General features: G+C 29.9%; 1 protein-coding gene and 1 long non-coding RNA gene across 2 annotated transcripts in view; both read left to right on the forward strand.

Moving 5' to 3' along the window:
- Positions 1-4,820: 4,820 nt before the first annotated feature.
- LOC127723173 (uncharacterized) lies at positions 4,821-15,389 on the forward strand. The gene is made up of 3 exons (XR_007991924.1): positions 4,821-4,898; positions 5,742-5,813; positions 15,329-15,389. It is a non-coding gene; the product is annotated as an uncharacterized LOC127723173 (long non-coding RNA).
- Positions 15,390-21,088: 5,699 nt separating this feature from the next.
- Positions 21,089-21,937, forward strand: part of LOC127723857 (carboxypeptidase N subunit 2-like) — a 138,999-nt gene continuing 138,150 nt past the window's right edge. The window contains exons 1-2 of the mRNA XM_052230576.1: positions 21,089-21,111; positions 21,545-21,616. Of these exons, the coding sequence (XP_052086536.1) occupies positions 21,089-21,111; positions 21,545-21,616 (95 nt within the window). The remainder of the gene's footprint in view (positions 21,112-21,544; positions 21,617-21,937) is intronic.

Below are 21,937 nucleotides of genomic sequence, written 5' to 3' on the forward strand. Positions count from 1 at the left end.
TGTTATATTGTTCTTATAGTAACTAACTTTTATAGAATCTATCATCATTCCCTTCTAACATGTACAGACGACGATGCGTTTGAACTGTTGTGCTATCTTAAGGCATTCTGGCCTTTTTTCCCGTCCTCAAATCATATTTGCATATTGAATAATTAAACATAACATAAGATCTACGTAGTGCTACTTGCATCGTACTAACCATTTATCATCTAAGTCTTTGTTTATAGATTGTACTTTTAATTTTGACTTTTCCTAAAATGTTGTTGGTTTGAAAATATCATATCTTTTATTTGTCCAAGAATGAATCAAGTGCCATTCCCCACTTATGTCTGTTTTCATCACTTTTATAGTCTTTTTTGGCATGATATTTCAATGATTACTTTAGTATTCTCCCTATAAGAAAATTAATAAAAGATAATAACCGTTTCAATACTATCATTTTTATTATTGATAGTGTAGACTTCTTTTCTCACCGTATTTTCTTTTCTGTATATCTTTAATACAGCTTCAGCATTTCTTTACTTTACATTTTTGATTATTAATCAATTCGATTTAGTTTACATATTACTTCTATATATTACCTTATGTTCACTATATAACAACTAGTATCCTATCAGCAAATAGCAAGTTTGTCTGAGTTTTTAGCAATGTATATTTCACTTGGGTCTACATTTAAGGCCTTCATTTCTTGCTATTGTGTTATCTACTAATAAGATGAGACTGTTTTTTATATTACGTGAATTTATCTATAACTTCTTTATTCTTTTTAATTTGTGATGAAAAATTATTAGTATAAACAATTGTATAAAATTTTCATAATGTTTCTATTGTTCAATTATTTTCATTTCATATAACTTCAACCATATTGCATTTATACTGATAATAAAATGAATGTAAGATTGTACCGTTATTATTTTTTTTTTTCTTCTAAAAAAGATCTGAAAATTTAATTGGTCAAAATTTCAATCTGTTGTTGATATTGTCCGTGCTATAAATTCCGAAGTTCTCACACATCTAGGGATCTTGATGGCCAATTAGTCTAAGTAGTTCCTATACTGTATCACTGAGGTTGTGAGGTTGCGAACCTGCCACGAAGCATCTGGGTTCGTCTTCCGTCTTAAGTTTGGCAAATATTGTCAGTTTACTGGCAAAAGGCCTGTGGTTCTCTCCGGGCAATCCGGTTCCCTCCACCAACAAAAACTGGCGGGCATGATATAGCCAAGTGTACTGAAAGTGGCATTAAAAGTTAACAATCATTCAATCTATTAAAAGATCGAATGGAGTACAGTTAAATAAAAGAAATAGACAAGATATATACACGATAATTATATAAGCAGTATAAAAATAGATATGGACTTGATGAGCACGACAAGAACATAAATATTATGTTTAAGTTCTTGCTTTTTTGTAGTCTGTACATTCCAGTGTGACAAAATGAGCCCACATACGTGCAGTTACATATAAACATTTAACATTAACTATAGGAGTAGGAGTATTTTACATTCTTTAAGCCTACATACATGCATTCACATTCAACAGAAGCTATTGCAGTACGAGTATTTCACAATCTTTTCTTTTTTGCCTTGTTTTGTTTGCTATATGTAAGAATTGTCTTGATTTTGTATTTGTCTTTGTTTTGTTTGTTTTGGGTTTGTTGTTTTTGTTTCCGAGAGGAAGGAGGGGGTGGGGTTGATGTAGCGTTAAGCCCCACAGGAAACATTATGATTTCTTGTAATGTTGAAAATAAGTTTATACCTTGAAATTCTTCTTAAGTTCTGTTTTTCGTGTTTTATTTTTCTTTCTTCATGAATAAAACTGTAAATATGTGGCTGTTTTGTCCTTCTGAAGATCTGGATAATAATAAGAAGATTGACTAAAAAATTAATCAATTAAAACCCGGATCCATAACGTGTCAGTCCTGGGCCATAAAGTCCAGGATGATTGTAAATATATATTTGATGCTTTATTTCTGTACCGGTAATGCCTTTTAAACGAAACATTTAGAAATGTAATGAATCAGCCAAATTAGTTCTGAATCCCTAGGAAATCAGTTGCATGATTGTGATGAAAGGGAAAGATAAAAGATAAATGACAGGTATAAACGTTTGAATAATAGTTATTGCCGCTATTTGTTTTATAAATCTCCACACCAAATCAAATAAACTAAAAATTAAATTCAAAAATATATATATATATATACTTATAAAACTACATTAAGACACTATACATGCTATAGTGACATCATGGTTCTCACTATAGATTTTGGAATGTGGGTTCTGTGAGGAATTCATCATTTTTGGCCAAGGCAAGTTAAACAGCTAGAATTTGAAATTGTTTTGCTAAATATTTTTTATTCCAGTCTCACTGACAAAAAAAAGCAAGGAATTGACATCAAATTTAATTATTTCTAAAATTTTAGAAATAAAATGAAAAAAAAGTTTTACAATCTCGATACATCTTTGGACTCGCCTGTTATGATGAGTCCAGACAAATTTTCATGAGTCTAGGACTCATGGACTCATCGTTGGGAGAAGAATAAGACATGCTCCTATAACAAATAAAACATCTGAATTAAATTGTGTAAGTTGAAGTTGAAAGTTTAAGTGTTTCATAAAAGTTTGAAAAATGTTCATGAACATCTGTTTTTAATTATTTTATGAACTTTCTGTATTGATTGATTAATTAAAGTTGATAAGATGTTCATGAACATGTGTTATGAACAATTTATGAACGTTATGAACTGACTATCAGTTCATGAAGGTTCTGAAAATATTCATAAACTGCATTTTATGAACTGCTCATGAGCTTAATTCATGAAATAACTTAATGCACTTTTATGAACATTCATGATGGTTCATATATTCATGAATTTCATCTGGCAGGGGTGAGTCTGCTATTGCTTACAATAGAAATTATAGTTATTGCACCCTCAACAGAGTTGGGGTGTCATATTGTTATTCTACGTTTCTTTTTAATGGCACCCTCAACGGAGTGACATATTGCTATTTTACGTTTCTATTTTCTTATTATGTCATCCGATCGACAATGTCGGGTGACATATTGCTGTTCCTCCGTTTGTTTTTTTGGTTTTTTTTATCATTATTATGTCACCCGATGGAAACAGCAAAAATGTGTTAAATATTAAAATGCTCCAACTGTTTTGAAAATTTGCAGAAAGAGGTGTAGCAAATGTTGCCTGTGGTATGTTGAGGTACCGACAATATTCAGATATTCCAAAAAGCCGCCATTGTCATGGAAACAGATAGAAAGTTATACCTTGACCAATTGGCAAAAAATACTTTAAAGCAACATTGTCTTAACGAATATTACATCAAACCCAATACAACTGATTTTATACAAAAAAAAGTCGCCTTTATACAGGTTTTGGATAATTTTGACAATAAATTTGAACCACTATGTTACCATTGAAACTACAGCAACTATGGCTAACGTTACTCTGATAATGGGGAGACGAGGGTGTCATCTGCTATTTCTCAAAATTGCAAATCTTCTTCTCCTTCTTCTTCCTCTTCATCTTAGAACTTCTTCTTCTTCTTCCACTACTTTTGAATTTGAACTTGTCTGCACCCGTTCCCCAAAACCGCTTGTCAGATTAATTTAGGGTTCCACAATATGTAAGACTAACATGTCTAGTGGAACAATCAGGGTTTTATTTGTGCAATAGCGTTTATAAAGGGGTACTTTGAGGGGCCAAAAGAAAGGAGGGGTTTACTATAGAATCCTATAATATTTTAATTTTTGTTATTTTCAAATGATTATATCTTGAGAACAGTTAGTGATAGACACATAGGGTCTTCAGTAATGACCATGGGAACATATGGCTCTTGAAAGGTTAAATGGGCAAGGTCATAATTTGACCTTGAACTTTTTTTCATATTTTTTTTTAATAGGGAGAGTCCTTAAGGGTTTATTCTTATTATGATTTGTTCGAGAGACTTCTTAACAGCATCCTCTTACAATCATTTCTTGTAGGAGTACATGTATATATCTCCAAGTTGATACAATTTTCATGGCTTGTATTTCCTATCATACTTTCCTTGATCAATGATTGCTGCTCACAAGAAACCTATTAGTTGATATAGTCCCTTCCTAAACTTTACAGACGGTATCACGAGTTGTTTGACCGTTATATGGAATATCCATTTCACAAATGACAACGGATATGTTCCTATTGTTGTAACTACAATCCTGTCACCTTTTCTCCAGATATGACACACCGAACTAAACTTATCACCAGGTTTGTATTAACATAAGCAAAACGACGGGTGCCATATGTGGAGCAGGATCTGCTTATCCTTTTAGAGTATCTGAGATCACCCACAGTTTTTGGTGGGGTTTGTGTTGCTCATTCTTTGGTTTTCTTTTTTTTGTGTACTGTTGTTTGTCTGTTTATCTATTTTTCTTTTTTAACCATGGCGTTGCCAGTTAATTTTTTACTTATGAGTTTGAATGTCCCTTTGGTATCCTTCTCATCTCTTTTGATATCAAAAAAGAAAGAGACACATATCTGATAGAGTGTAATTAAGGAAAGGAAAATTTTTGAAATGGTAATTTCTCTCTATTTCTTACATTTTGTCTTATCTTGAAAATTCATGATTGTTTATTAAAAAAATAAATGACTCTCTGGCAATAGGCTATATTATTTGACATTATTTTTTTTTGTATATTACAGATATATCAAGGTAAACGAGCAAAACGAACACATCTAATAAAATGTTGATGTCAGTTGCAGTTATGTTGTTTATAAGACTGTTGAAAGGGGATTTAGTTAATGGATGTCCTTCATCTTGTTCATGTAATGGTACACTAATTGATTGTTCCGGAAGGAGTTTTGATGAAATACCGCATACAGATATTTCTTCAACTACAACAATTTTGTAAGTACTATTCATTACATATGTTTTAATCAAATCGTGACTTTGCATGGAAAATATAGTTGTCCGACCAGGTTTGGATTTTAAATGAACTTGCTGGTTTTCGGAAATTCTCGATTTAATTTTCCTGCTTTAATTAGACAATCAGGTTTTCGTTTGGGAACAGTTTTGTGTATATCGCAGGAAAATTTTAAGAAATGGACGTGGTAAAGGATATTATCTATGATATATCAAACGCGTTAAGTTATCGACCTGCCAATATTCCACGGGCACTTATTACTATTATCATGCCATTATTGTATACATGATCTTCATCAATGATGATGATTTTTATCTATACCTATAAGCTTTTTATGTACCTCATTCACGACTAAAAATATATCCCAAAATTTAACGAACTACCAATACTTTGCATCTAAATACTAATTGTTGTTAACTGTCAGGCGTTTTCTTTCACTTTTTCAAAATGGTTCTAATTGTGTAAAATATCAGCAAACTGTCTTGACTTAACAATTAAATGATAGTCTATCATAATATTGTCTACTCTATAGACTTCGTATTTTCATTTCATACATTCAAATGTAGTTCATGCAATCGTTGGTCTATCCTTTTACTGGTCCACACCAAATGATTCATTAAATTATGATTAAATTTCACTAAAGCTTCATTCCTTATTCACAACTTTTTTTTTAAGATTTACCAAATTTATTGTGTAGATGCTTTAGAATGTTTTGACCTGCGGAATGTTAAAGAGATGTAGGTTATATATATCAGAATATGGAATATCGTTCTTATATCATGTATATTGAACGAAGTCCTATGATCATTTATTTTTCATTCTTTCAGAAGTCTTCGTAGAAATAACTTAACAACAGTAAGAACAAATGCGCTTTCTGGTTTAACATCCCTTATAATCTTGTAAGTATTGATACACGGGCAATGAAGTAGGTTTTTACCGTAATGATAATGCAGAAAGAAATTACTTTAAAAAGTGATAATAGACAGATTTTAAATAACTACACATTCATGTAAGTAGTTATCATATTTACAATGTCCGTGGTCTCCAGTTTGTTGTTCGTGACTTATGAGCTCTCTTTCATCGAGGAATTCGCTTTTGCCTATTTAAATGCCTAATCATTGCAAGAATATAAGACAGTTGTTTATAATTCATTTCGTCGGTTGATAGTGTTGAGCGTTGGATTTTTGTCAGGTTTAATTAATTTTCCCCTTTTTAAATTTACCGTGTTATAAATGGGAAACTTACTTTACATTTCAGGTCGTCAAAAATCATCCCCCCTGTTTTGGGATTTATTTTATTATACTCTTAGATATCTGTGATCATTTGTGTTTTTCTCGTGTTTTCTTTTTGCCATGGTGTTTCCTGTTTATCTTCAATTTACGTCTTGATTAATTTTCTTGTTATTTTTGTCGGAATATTTCTAGTAGAGACAAGATGAACAATTAAATACTTATTATTCTGTTTAACAATATTCAAACTGCAATAAATAAGGATCATTATGTCATATGAATTTTTGAATGAATATTGCTATATTAGGACAATCCAATAATCGGAAATGAGATGAGATTTTACTTGCATTGTGTATGTCAGGTGAGATTATTTTCCTGACGTTCCGTTAGTTGATATAGTAGTCAGATCGCTTGAACATGTCATGTTGCATAAACTTGCCCTTGTTGTCGAGCCTGCGACATTTTGTGCGAAACTGAAACATAGCGATCCTCGATTCCGTCATTGGCGTCGGCGTCAGCATTTAGGTTTAGTCTGTGGTTAATGTTTTTTGGACATCAATAACATGAATAACTTTGTCAAACCTTAATGGAATTTTAGGAATTGAAAAGAAGCTTCTTTATGACCAAAATAAAGTATCCAGAGCAAAATTTTTAAAATATTTTCGTATTTTACTGATAAATAGAAGTATTTTTTTACAGTTTACTTTCAAATTTAGTCTGAAGTGAAAGTTTTTCAGTCATCAATAAGTTTTTCAAACCTTATTGAATTTTAAGAAATGTGGACAGAAGCTTGTTTATGACCAAAGGACAGTATCCAGGGCAAAATTTTGAATATGTTTATTTTCATTTTTCCGTATTTTACGGATAAAATCAACTTATTTTTTAGCTCACCTGGTCGAAGGGCCAAGTGAGCTTGTCTCATCACTTGGGGTTTGATGTCCGTCTTCGTCATTTTCGTCTGTCATCGTCGTCGTCCATCTTCGTTAACTTTTACAAAAATCTTGTCCTCTGAAACTACTTGGCCAAATTTAACCAAAATTAGCCACAATCATTATTAGGGTATGTAGTTTAAAACTTCGTCCGATGACCCTACCAGCCGACCAAGATGTCTGACATGGCTAAAAAAAGAACATAGGGGTCAAATGCAAGTTTTGCCTATTATAAGGAAAACCGCTATAAATAGAGAAAATCTGACATGAGCAAAAATGTTTAGAATGTTGAGCTCTAACTATTGGTCATTCACGTCAAAACTGTCAAACGATTTCTTATAGGAGTTATTGCCCTTAAAGGATGAATTTACCATTTTAGAATTGTTTTACCTAATATCTCGATTTATAATAGTTATATAGACAGAAACTTCAAATAACACAAAATGATCAGATAGACAAGATCCACAAATAAGCCAAAACATGGCAGAAATCTGCAGTCGACTCGTTATTGGACTTATTGCCCTTTGATGATAATGTTTAACATGTTTTAGTATTTTTTGCCTATTATCTTGAAAACTATAATAGATAAATAGAAACTTTATAAAGGAAAATTACCAGTAGGATAAGATCTACAAATACGTCAACATGACTGAAAATTTTTAGTTATCTCTGAATAGAGTTATTCCCCTTTAATGATGTTTATTACTAAAAAGTGGCTATTACTGAAGATGCAGACGAGCCTCTAGTTTTACAGTTAACAAGTAATTACCGTCAGTCATCAATGACTTTGTGAAAGCTTCATGGATTTGTGGGAAATTTGGACAGAAGCTTTGTTATGACCAAAATACAGTATTCAAAGCAAAATGTTGAAAATATTTATTTCTTCTTTTCCGTATTAATCTGAAAAATGGACGTATTTTTTTTTTCTATTTTTGCCTATTTTTCTCAACATTTTCGTCCGTCCTCCGTCGTCGTTAGCTTTTACAAAATACTTCTTCTCTGAAACTACTGATCCAAACTTAATCACACTTGGCCAAATTCATTTTAAAGGGTATCTAGTTTAGAAAATGTTGCCAATGACGCTGCCTGTCAACCAAGATGGCCGACATGTCTAAAAAAAACATAGGTGTAAAATGCAAGTTTTGTTTATTATCTTGAAAACCACTATAAAAAGAGAAAATTTGACAAGGGCAGAAACATTTTGAATTGTGAAATTTACTTATTGTACATTTACTTCCAAAATGTCGATATCTTTTTAAATTTTTGCCCATTATCTTAAAATTATAATAGATAGAGAGAAACTTTATATAGCAAAAATGATCAGCAAGATTAGTTCTACAAATGAATCAGCATGGTTAAGATCGTCTGATGGCCCCTTATTAGAGTTAATGCCCTTTAATGAAGATGTTTACTATTTTTTTTTTTTTTTTCGTTTAAATACTCCAACATTAAATTTGTATTAAATTCCTTGTACCACTCTGACATTTTTTTCCTAAGGAAACTGTCAGAACTGCCTAATGTTTTCTTGTCCGAAAACCACCACACTATAGAAATGAGAAGGTGTGGTATGCTTTCCATCAGGGCAGCTATCAACCAGAGTCAAAATGGCGTGGATGTATTTGATCAACTGACCACTGAATGCATATCTTTGTCTCTGAATTTCGTAAGATAATATTTTCCCTGTTCATCTCATATTCAACATCTAAAATTGGACTACTTTGGTACCATTACGTTTTAAATTCAAGATCTTGAGGCAATCTCATATTCGTATTGACAATGCTGTCCTTGGAATTGCTTTTAAACAATATAAGATCTATATTTCATGCTAATTCAGTGTAATAGAATATATTCCCAAATCTAAAAACCGTATATTTCTGAAATTAAACGTTGATATTGACAGAGCTTGCTAAATAAAATTAGTAACCGATAAAGAAAAAAAACTACAATCACGTGATCTGTTTTTAACTTTGACACTATGTATAGGCGAGTGACAATTTTCAAAAAGACGCTTAGTTAACGACTTTAATGCACCCACCTAACATACGGCTATATTACACATCATTCGAAAGCTTATTATCTGTACTTTCATTTTTGCCCGGTCGTCAATAATTCGTACGGTGCAATTTTCGTTAAACCAAGGTCAAAGGTCTAAACTGAGCATTCCAAATGTTTGCTATAATTACACAAAATGCCTTTTTCAGGTACTTGTATGGCATTTTATTCCCTGAAATTGATCTAAACCTTATAAAACAAATTACCATGATTTCAAATCAAGTGCAAACTTAAATGTTGATTGCGCTATATTAACAAAAAATGGCATTTCTTGAAAAAACTTCCAAAAATGATAAAATTGCAATAAAATCTAAATGTTTTCTGAAATTTAAATATTTGTATGTCAAAAATAGAATAGATTTATTGTTTATGGACCGAAGGAATTTTTTCGTCATTTTAAACTGCAATTAATATGATGTAGGTCCAGATGCAGCCTTCTAATGAAGCTTTGGTAGTTGCCCCAAAAACACCATCTGCAAATGGGGATCATCTAGCTTTTGTTTGCTAGATAATATTGCTAATATCGGCAGGTGATGATCAACCATATTTAAAAAAAGGTTATGGAAGAACTTTAAAGAATAAAAGAAGTATATTTGGTAAAAATTAGTTTCCCGATGTGAAAAGACATGTTACGAAGATTATGCTCGTTCAATGTTCGAAAGAAAACTGTCTGTACCATGCGATTTTCAATGTCAAATTCGGCGAATTCTTTTTAATGTTAACCCGTTATGATATACTTTGTTAGTTGTTTTATTAAATATGACTGAAAATTAATAATTCAGATTGATTAAGATTAAATAACCTTCATGAACAACTGTAATCACCGTACTGGTTTATGTATTGTTCACACAATTCGGTATAGTGTTTTGAAAAGATTTGCTTGTCTGTCTTACTTTTTCGCCATGGTCATGTTGACGTCTGTTTTTCTTCGACCATGGTTTGAGACTGCCTTCATATTATTTTATCCCTTCTTTCAATCAAAGAAAAGAAAACCATAAATCAAAGCTGAGCGAAAAAAGACAACAGAACTTAAAACTCAGATATTGATGCAAAAAATAAGTTAGTAAAACAACATGAATTACCGAGCTCCAAGTGAAATTTCAAAACAGAAAGTCTCTTATCACATATCAAAACCAAAAGCTGAAACACATCAAACGATTGGAAAACAGTTGTGATAGACCTCGTAGTTCTCTCTCCATCTCTATCTATCTTTATATGATATAGCGGAAATGTAGGAATCATCTTGTCCTTATGTCCCTTTTTTCTTTTGTTCTTTCCATTCACATATCCATATGTTATTCTCAAAATTGTAATGAGCAATATTCCTTCGACATTGCTTGGCAGAATTATGGAAGTTCAAAGTGCACATATGGAGGTTATACGTGAAGGGATTTGTTTCATAATAGACATATTCAAATAGCGCTAAAAACAGTAATCGCTTTAAATTTACCAGAACATACCTGCTTTCAAGCTATCTCATTAAGTTAACCCTAATCTTATTAAAATTTAGTTCTATGATTTTGTTTTTATCAGACGATATATGAGCAGGCGAGTCGTGATTGATCTAAATTTTAGTCAGATTGTTTAAACCCATGTTTTAACACTGATACATAACATTTTGTACGTTTTTTTTTCATGTCAACTTAAATCACTTATTATTGTTGTGAGATCTTCGCACCATTAGAAACTTGAACTGAAAAATATGAAAATAAAGTGAGAAAATCGCAAAAAGTCGCTGTCAGATCAATAACAGAGGGCTCAGTGCACAATAAATATTCACGAACATAATTTAAGATCAGATTACATAAAACCGATTAAAAAAACTGGATAAATTCAACCACAATTTTTTTCATTTCTCACAATTGTATAGATATTTTAGAATAAAATAACTTCATTTTAACCATATGTATTTTTATTATACACGGACTATCTTTAATATGCCAATGATCAACCAATGCTTAATAGATTATCTACTTAAATAGTAGATCATGCTCTTTTTTTTTAAATGCCTAAAATGAAAATATTATGTGGCAAACCTACATTGAAATACTAATGCAAAATCATGACCAATTAAATTTGAAATAAAAGTGGTTCAAATGCATTTATATTTTTGTTTCTATTAAGAAACTTTACTTGTAACATTTAGCTGAAGTAAACATCAACATTAACACTACTGTGTTTGGTTAGAGGTTGCCTACTTTTACAAAAGGTGATCAATGCTGATTGGTACATTTGTGTTGTGACACCTACACAGTAACTTCGTCCTTGATACTAATAGCTATAACTAATGTATTGTTGATGGGGATTGGCAGTTTTCCTTCCGAAGGTTGGTAGTTCCTTGGGCATTCCATGGGCTTAAACCATTGAAAACTGATCGCCTCAAAATACTTTAGAAGCCAAAAGTTCTAAACCGAAAATCGCGTCAAACACCAACAATCAATCAATCATCTTTATATTAAAATGTATTTATATGTAAACTATTCAGGGAGAAAATTTGATTAATGGAAATGTATGTATTGTTATTGCGGATTGCTATATTTCCCAATTCAAAAATTAATGTAAGTAAATATAATTGCGAAGGTCTCAATGTATTTACAAGAGATTACGTAGTTAGATAGGATTAAATATATTGGCCAGACATGAAGAACATTTCAGTGGCTAGCTTATAATAGTTTTCGCTTCCTCATTCAATGCAAGATGCAGTATAATCAACCAAGAAAACATACACATATTGAAATATTGAATTATCAAAGTTTCGCTCCCAAACTTTTCCTTAAATGCACGAATTTTCTGAGTATTCCATCCTTTAACATTTTTGCAGTTTTAAAATTTGTGTTTTTCAACATTATATCGACTACATACAAATAGTTATAACAAAGAACAGCTAAAGAAGCTATTTTCTTGCAGATGGCGATATTTGGGCAACTGCACGGTTGTTATAATTGGCTGTTTAATTAACAAAAAGCGTAATTGCAGTAATTTGATGATGTCAAAAACATCCTTAGCACTAAATGAAATATGTTATTTAGTTTTATGGTAAATAATAGTTGAATCACAGACATAAAATTTGATTTTCATGCATTTTTGTCATTTTCAATGGAATTTCTGGAAAACAGCGCTATTTATTAAAAATCAGACATGAATTTTTCAAAGTGCTTTTGATAAGTTACTATTAACATCTGTTCTAACAGATTTCCATATGTACATACAAAATATCATTATTCAGAAGACAGAATATGCAAAACATGCTGACTTCTTGTAACATTAGAAGTTGTCCGTACTTGACCTTTCGTTGCGATTTGACAGAAACTGCACCATACGAATTTTTGACGACCGGGCAAAAAAGGTAGTGCAGATGATGTGCTTTCGAATGGTATATGATTTAGTCGTATGTTAAGTGGGTGCATTAAAAATAAAATTTTATGGTTAATGTCACTCCTCTAGTAAGTCAAATGTTATAAAAGTAGCTAATGAAAAAAATACAAAACAAAAGGACAACAGTCAATTGTGAAGCAAGGACACTAGTGAAATAACTCTTTTAGCAATTATTATGACAAAAATCAACTAATTTTAAGTTATTTTTGAACCACAATTAAACATTTTTTTGTTTATTATGCCTACAAAATTACTATGAATTTATCACAGAAACATGAGATAAAATGTCCAAACTTCAACAAAACCTACTTCTTTTTATCTTGGTTTTACTGCGCGTACTGCTGTGTTTTTGTTTATTCCACATTGTTAGAGGTATAGAGGGAGAGTTGAGATCTCGCGAAACATGTTTAACCCTGCCGTATTTTTGCGTTTGTGCAAAGTCAGGAAATTCTAGCCAATTGTTAGTGTTGTGTGTTTTTTTTTTTTTATAATTTTGGTTGATTTGAATGTTTTGGAATTTAGTGTGGCGTCCATTTTGCTGAACTAGTATACATTATTCTTTAGGGCCGACTAAAGCTCGCCTCCGGGTGCCATATTTTCTCGCTGCGATGAAGACCCAGTGGTGGCCTTGGGCTGGGTTCTGCTGTTGGTCGGGTTGTTTTCTCTTTGCCACGTTCCAGCTTTCCATTCTCTATTTTACCCTATTCACATTAAGAAATAACCAAGATTTGCAATTTAATTGTTTTTTTTGTAATTTATTCCGAAAACAAAATACTTCACACAAAAATTATATTATTATTGTTATTGATAACTACAAGAATACATATAATGTGAGGGTATCTAGATTGCACCTATTTTGAGAGTTTTTTAACCTACGTTTATATATGATCCAGTCAAAAGTGTCCATTCTGTGTTTATTTTTAGGGCATGTATTCTTATTTATTATAAAGTTCCACCAATTTAGTTTTAAATTCATTTTTAATCATAAAAATGGGTTTGAACCAACCTCCAAACGATCCAGGATTATGTTCTGAGAAGTACCCAAATTGCATCCATGTTAAAATTCATATCATTCCGTAAAATCAAATAACTGGTTTTTAGTTTTATCTGGAACAATCTGACAACATTCCTTGCTTACTATTCATTTTTTTAAGAAATGGATGCCTGTTACATAATTTAAATGACTCATTTTTGAAAATTGACTTTTTGTAGATGTCGCATGGCAAAGTTTCCGTAGAATAAGGTTTTCCAGTGGATGCTTCATCTGTTGATAATATACTGTGAAAGTGAACGTATTGTGTATATTTGAACATATTTAGCTATATTGAAAGATGTGCATAATGTCAAATCATAAATATACCAATTGCTTAATCTCTTAACAAAACATTGTAAGACTTCCGCTACTATTTTTGCTAATTAGGTGCAATTTGGGTATTCAGTGCAATTTGAGTACCGCGACGTTACATGTATAAACATAAGCTAATATTTTCTATCTTCTATTTAGATCATATTTCAAAACTTTCAACCATGAATATTTTTTTCCTATTTTAATTTTTCTCTAAAAACCACATGTTACCCAAGTATTACCATTTTTAAATACTAGTAACTACATTTTTTCATAATATAAACAGAATATATAATATGTCGTATTTTCTATAAAGATCCCACATCAAAAGTTTTAACAACAATAACCGAGCTTTTTTTTCAGTTTTCGAGGTTTTTCTCTCTAAAAACATAAATTTCAGCCAAATTTACCCAAATATTAATATAAATAACTATTGGACTTCACATAATAAGCATAAAATAGTATGTTCTGTCTTTGAAGATCACATCTCACACATTTTAACCATTAACACCTGAGATTTTCATCATTTTCAGTTTTCAGCGTTTTTTCTCTAAATCACACATTTCACCTCAAAATTACTTTAATACGAATAATTATAAATAAAGGGCTACATAATACACTAAAAAAATAAAGTGTCCTATCTTCTTCACCAAGCTATAAGTCTCAAAATGTAACCATAAATAACTGTTTTTAATTTTTTCCAGTTTTCCGTATTTTTGTTCTCTAAAAACCATATATTTCACACCAAAATAACCTTTTCCTCAAAATATGATAATGTAGATTTTTATTATATGTTTTTAGTACAAGTCTATGTTCTAATTTACACTTAAACAAATCTTGTGTTGCAATTAATTGCAGGTTGAGTAATATTAGAGCTAAATTGACTAGGCTATCACTTTTTATGTCATCATTACACTTTTAGACTGACAGCAGCAATCGCGAGACACAAGGTTCCTCGGAACATCTTATGAATTTTTGAATTTACATTGGAGTATGGTAGTTTTAATGAGGCATGTTTTAAACATTCCCTTTTTCAGATGTTGGACGGGATTTCGTTTTGTTTTACAGTTGACATGTAGTCCAGTCCATTGTTATGTCGATCAATCTTATTATGGTGTTCAATCAAATGATTTTAATGTCTAATAAATTATGAGTATAGATGACAAATATATTTGATCCACTGAATAACTGAAGATAGACCTTTGAAATATTTGGTAATATGAATATAAGTAGGTTAATTAAGTATATTAAACACATTCTGGTATCCAAAGAACTTCCTTTGTGCATACTAATCTTACTTTAAATGCCGCTCACATTTAAAGGTGGCAGTAAAACTTAAACAATTGCATCAACAATGTCAGTTTAAAGAAAAATTTATTTATCTATTGAACACATGGAGTTCAAAATAGGTAATCTTTGGTAAGTTCAGTATCAGTGTTTTAGTGTTAAATGATCTATAATCAAGATATTTGATTTCCTTCCAGAAATTTATCGGATAACAAGTTAATAACTTTACCAGATGGTCTGTTTTCTAACAACACTAAACTTAAAACTTTGTAAGTGTGATGTATGCTCATCTCAGACTTTTTCTTACATATTATATTATTTAAATTGTATATCTAATCACGTAGACACACATCGGCTGTTCTTACATATACTTGTGTGCCGATAACTCAGTAGTTTTGTCATCATTCTATTTTAATTTCGTTAAATAATGTTGAATTTTAGAGCAATGAAAATTACATCATCAATATCAGGTTGATCACAATTACATTTGATCCATTGAACAACTGAAGTTCAACCTTTGAAATGTTTGGTAATTTGAATATAAGTAGGTTAATTAAGTATATTCATAATCATTAATTTTCTATTAGATATTTACTTAATAACAAGTTAAAAAAATTCCCAAAAGGTCAGTTAAGATTGAACTTGTTGAACACAAATCTTCAATATGTCAGACTTAAACTTATTAAAAGATTATATTAAATTATTGCATATCATGTTCCTATATAAAGGGGTTTTAATATACTTGTATGCCAATAGCTCAGCAGGTTTATCACAATGATAAACTTATTGAATACAGGGAGATCAAATTGGTAATCTTTGGTAAGTTTAGTATCAGTGTTTTGATTTAACATGTTCTTACACAATCAAGATATTTGATTTTCTTCCAGATTTTTAAGGCATAACAAGTTAGTAACTTTACCAGAAGATTTGTTTCTGTTCAACATGAATCCTATAGAATTTTAAGTGTAATTGATATTTATATCAGACCTAAACTTATTTAATAGTGTGTGGAATTTTTAACCTCGTTCATATGTTTTCTAACAACACACAAATTAAAACATTGTATGTATGAATTGTGATCATCTTAGGACTTAATTGTGTTATAGATTATATTGTATATTTAATCACGTACAAATATCTGATTTTCTTCAAAATACTTGTGTGTTGAGAACTCAGCAGTTTTGCCATCATTCTTTTTTAATTAAGTTCATTTTGTATGTTAAATTTTAAAGCAATACAAATTATATCTATCATATTAGGTGGACGACAAATATATTTGATCGATTGAATAACTTACGATCAACCTTTAAAATGTATGGTAATGTAAATAAAAGAAGATAAATTAAGCATTTTCATGATCATTGATTTTCTATTAATTATTTAATGAGTAACAAGTTAGAAAATTTACCAGAAGTTCATTTAACATTGAACATGTTAAACACCAATCTTCAATATGCCAGACTTCCTTTTTATATGCTAATTTAACTTTTAATGTTATTCAATATTTCAAAATTAATCTTAGAATTCCTTTTGGTAATTTGAATATAATTGTCTTGATTGAATATGTTCTTACATAATTAAGATGCTTGATTATACTCCAAAATTGTAACCGAAGACAACAAGGAAAGTTTACCAGATAGTCTGTTATCATCAAACACCAAGTTACAAGAATTGTAATTGTGAATAATGTTTATCACAGACTTTATTTTATGAAAGATTGTGTTGTTTATATAATCACGTACATATATAACTGATATTCCTCAATATTCTTGTCTGTTGACAACTCAGAAGGTCTAACTTAATTTCATTTTATTGACAAACTTCCTTTGTGCATACTTAATGTTACTTTCAATGTCACTCATTGATTAAAGATTGCAGTTGAAGCTTATAAAAATGCATCAACAATGTCAGTTTGAAGAAAAATATATTTCATCTTTTCAATACACTGAGATCGAATTTGGTAATCTCTGGTAAATTCGGTATCGGTGTTTTAATTTAACATGTTTTTACAAAATCAAGATAGTTGACTTCCTTTCAGATATTTAGGCCAGAACAAGTTAATAACTTTACCAGAAGGTCTTTTTTCTAGCAACACAAAACTTGAAACATTGTAAGTATGATTTATGTTCATCTAAGACTTTAAGTTACAAATTATATTATTTGAACTGTATATCTAATCACGTACACACACATCTGCTGTTCTTACATATACCTGTGTGCCGAGAACTCAGTAGTTTTGTCATTATTCTTTTTTAATTTCGTTAAATAATGTTGATTTTTAAAGCAATTAAAATCACATCAACAATATCAGGTTGATGACACATATATTTGATCCATTGAATAACTGAAGATCAACCTTTGAAATGTTTGGTAATTTGAATATAAGTAGGTTAATTAAGTATGTTCATATTCATTGATTTTCTATTAGATATTTACTTAATAACAAGTTAAAAAAATTCCCAAAAGGTCAGTTAAGATTGAACTTGTTGAACACAAATCTTCAATATGTCAGACTTAAACTTATTAAAAGATTATATTAAATTATTGCAAATCATGTTCCTATATAAAGGGGTTTTAATATACTTGTATGCCAATAGCTCAGCAGGTTTATCACAATGATAAACTTATTGAATACAGGGAGATCAAATTGGTAATCTTTGGTAAGTTTAGTATCAGTGTTTTGATTTAACATGTTCGTACACAATCAAGATATTTGATTTTCTTCCAGATTTTTAAGGCATAACAAGTTAGTAACTTTACAAGAAGATTTGTTTCTGTTCAACATGAATCCTATAGAATTTTAAGTGTAATTGATATTTATATCAGACCTAAACTTATTTAATAGTGTGTGGAATTTTTAACCTCGTTCATATGTATTCGTACAACACACAAATTAAAACATTGTATGTATGAATTTTGATCATCTTAGGACTTAATTGTGGTATAGATTATATTGTATATTTAATCACGTACACATATCTGATTTTCTTCAAAATACTTGTGTGTTGAGAACTCAACAGTTTTGCCATCATTCTTTTTTAATTAAGTTCATTTTGTATGTTAAATTTTAAAGCAATACAAATTATATCTATCATATCAGGTGGACGACAAATATATTTGATCGATTGAATAACTTACGATCAACCTTTAAAATGTATGGTAATGTAAATAAAAGAAGATAAATTAAGCATTTTCATGATCATTGATTTTCTATTAATTATTTAATGAGTAACAAGTTAGAAAATTTACCAGAAGGTCGTTTAACATTGAACATGTTAAACACTAATCTTCAATATGCCAGACTTCCTTTTTATATGCTAATTTAACTTTTAATGTTATTCAATATTTCAAAATTAATCTTAGAATTCCTTTTGTTAATTTGAATATAATTGTCTTGATTGAATATGTTCTTACATAATTAAGATGCTTGATTATACTCCAAAATTGTAACCGAAGACAACAAGGAAAGTTTACCAGATAGTCTGTTATCATCAAACACCAAGTTACAAGAATTGTAATTGTGAATATCGTTTATCACAGACTTTATTTTATGAAAGATTGTGTTGTTTATATAATCACGTACATATATAACTGATATTCCTCAATATACTTGTCTGTTGACAACTCAGAAGGTCTAACTTAATTTCATTTTATTGACAAACTTCCTTTGTGCATACTAAATGTTACTTTCAATGTCACTCATTGATTAAAGATTGCAGTTGAAGCTTATAAAAGTGCATCAACAATGTCAGTTTGAAGAAAAATATATTTCATCTTTTCAATACACTGAGATCGAATTTGGTAATCTCTGGTAAATTCGGTATCGGTGTTTTAATTTAACTGTTCTTACAAAATCAAGATAGTTGACTTCCTTTCAGATATTTAGGCCATAACAGGTTCATAACTTTACCAGAAGGTCTTTTTTCTAGCAACACAAAACTTGAAACATTGTAAGTATGATTTATGTTCATCTCAGACTTTAAGTTACATATTATATTATTTGAACTGTATATCTAATCACGTACACTCACATCTGCTGTTCTTACATATACTTGTGTGCCGAGAACTCAGTAGTTTGTCATTATTCTATTTTAATTTCGTTAAATAATGTTGATTTTAAAAGCAATGAAAATCACATCAACAATATCAGGTTGATGACACATATATTTGATCCATTGAATAACTGAAGATCAACCTTTGAAATGTTTGGTAATTTGAATATAAGTAGGTTAATTAAGTAACTATGTTCATGATCATCAATTTTCTATTAGATATTTACTGAATAACAAGTTAGAAAAAATCGCAGAAGGTCAGTTAACATTGCACATGTTGAACACCAATCTTCAATATGTCAGACTTAATCTTATTAAAAGGTTGTATTAAATTATTGCAAATCATGTTCCTATATAAAAGGGGTTTTAATATACTTGTGTGCCAATAGCTCAGCAGGTTTATCACAATTATAAACTTATTGAATACAAGGAGATCAGATTGGTAATCTTTTGTAAGTTCAGAATTAGTGCTTTAATGTAACATGTTCTTATATTACCATGATAATTGATTGTCTTCCAGAGATTTAGAGAATAACGCGTTGGTAACTTTACCAGAAGGTCTGTTTTCTAAAAACACTAAACTTGAAAGATTGTAAGTATGATTTATGCTCATCTCAGACTTTTCTTACATATTATATTATTTAAATTGTATATCTTATCACGTAGACACACATCTGCTGTTCTTACATATACTTGTGTGCCGATAACTCAGTAGTTTTGTCATCATTCTATTTTAATTTCGTTAAATAATGTTGAATTTTAGAGCAATGAAAATTACATCATCAATATCAGGTTGATCACAATTACATTTGATCCATTGAACAACTGAAGTTCAACCTTTGAAATGTTTGGTAATTTGAATATAAGTAGGTTAATTAAGTATATTCATGATCATTGATTTTCTATTAGATATTTACTTAATAACAAGTTAAAAAAATTCCCAAAAGGTCAGTTAAGATTGAACTTGTTGAACACAAATCTTCAATATGTCAGACTTAAACTTATTAAAAGATTATATTAAATTATTGCAAATCATGTTCCTATATAAAGGGGTTTTAATATATACTTGTATGCCAATAGCTCAGCAGATTTATCACAATGATAAACTTATTGAATACAGGGAGATCAAATTGGTAATCTTTGGTAAGTTTAGTATCAGTGTTTTGATTTAACATGTTCTTACACAATCAAGATATTTGATTTTCTTTCAGATTTTTAAGGCATAACAAGTTAGTAACTTTACCAGAAGATTTGTTTCTGTTCAACATGAATCCTATAGAATTTTAAGTGTAATTGATATTTATATCAGACCTAAACTTATTTAATAGTGTGTGGAATTTTTAACCTCGTTCATATGTTTTCTAACAAAACAAAAATTAAAACATTGTATGTATGAATTGTGATCATCTTAGGACTTAATTGTGTTATAGATTATATTGTATATTTAATCACGAACACATATCTGATTTTCTTCAAAATACTTGTGTGTTGAGAACTCAACAGTTTTGCCATCATTCTTTTTTAATTAAGTTCATTTTTTATGTTGAATTTTAAAGCAATACAACTTTTATCTATCATATCAGGTGGACGACAAATATATTTCATCGATTGAATAACTTACGATCAACCTTTAAAATGTATGGTAATGTAATATAAGAAGATAAATTAAACATTTTCATGATCATTGATTTTCTATTAATTATTTAATGAGTAACAAGTTAGAAAGTTTACCAGAAGGTCATTTAACATTGAACATGTTGAACACCAATCTTCAATATGTCAGACTTCCTTTTTATATGCTAATTTAACTTTTAATGTTATTGAATATTTCAAAATTAATCTTAGAATTCCTTTTGGTAATTTGAATATAATTGTCTTGATTGAATATGTTCTTACATAGTTAAGATGCTTGATTATACTCCAAAATTGTAACTAAAGACAACAAGGAAAGTTTACCAGATAGTCTGTTATCATCAAACACCAAGTTACAAGAATTGTAATTGTGAATAATGTTTATCACAGACTTTATTTTATGAAAGATTGTGTTGTTTATATAATCACGTACATATATAACTGATATTCCTCAATATACTTGTCTGTTGACAACTCAGAAGGTCTAACTTAATTTCATTTTATTGGCAAACTTCCTTTGTGCATACTTGATGTTACTTTCAATGTCACTCATTGATTAAAGATTGCAGTTGAAGCTTATAAAAATGCATCAACAATGTCAGTTTGAAGAAAAATATATTTCATCTTTTCAATACACTGAGATCGAATTTGGTAATCTCTGGTAAATTCGGTATCGGTGTTTTATTTTAACATGTTTTTACAAAATTAGGATATTTGACTTTCTTTCAGACATTTATACGAAAACAAGTTAGTAACTTTACCTGAAGGTCTGTTTTCTAGCAACACAAAACTTGAAACATTGTAAGTATGATTTATGCTCATCTCAGACTTTTTCTTACATATTATATTATTTAAATTGTATATCTTATCACGTACACATACATCTGCTGTTCTTACATATACTTGTGTGCCGAGAACTCAGTAGTTTTGTCATCATTCTATTTTAATTTCGTTAAATAATGTTGATTTTAAAGCAATGAAAATCACATCAACAATATCAGGTTGATGACACATATATTTGATCCATTGAATAACTGAAGATCAACCTTTGAAATGTTTGGTAATTTGAATATAAGTAGGTTAATTAAGTAACTATGTTCATGATCATCAATTTTCTATTAG

The sequence above is a fragment of the Mytilus californianus genome, unplaced genomic scaffold, assembly GCF_021869535.1.
Source record: "Mytilus californianus isolate M0D057914Y unplaced genomic scaffold, xbMytCali1.0.p SCAF_13, whole genome shotgun sequence".
In the NCBI taxonomy this organism is placed as follows: Eukaryota; Metazoa; Mollusca; class Bivalvia; order Mytilida; family Mytilidae; genus Mytilus; species Mytilus californianus.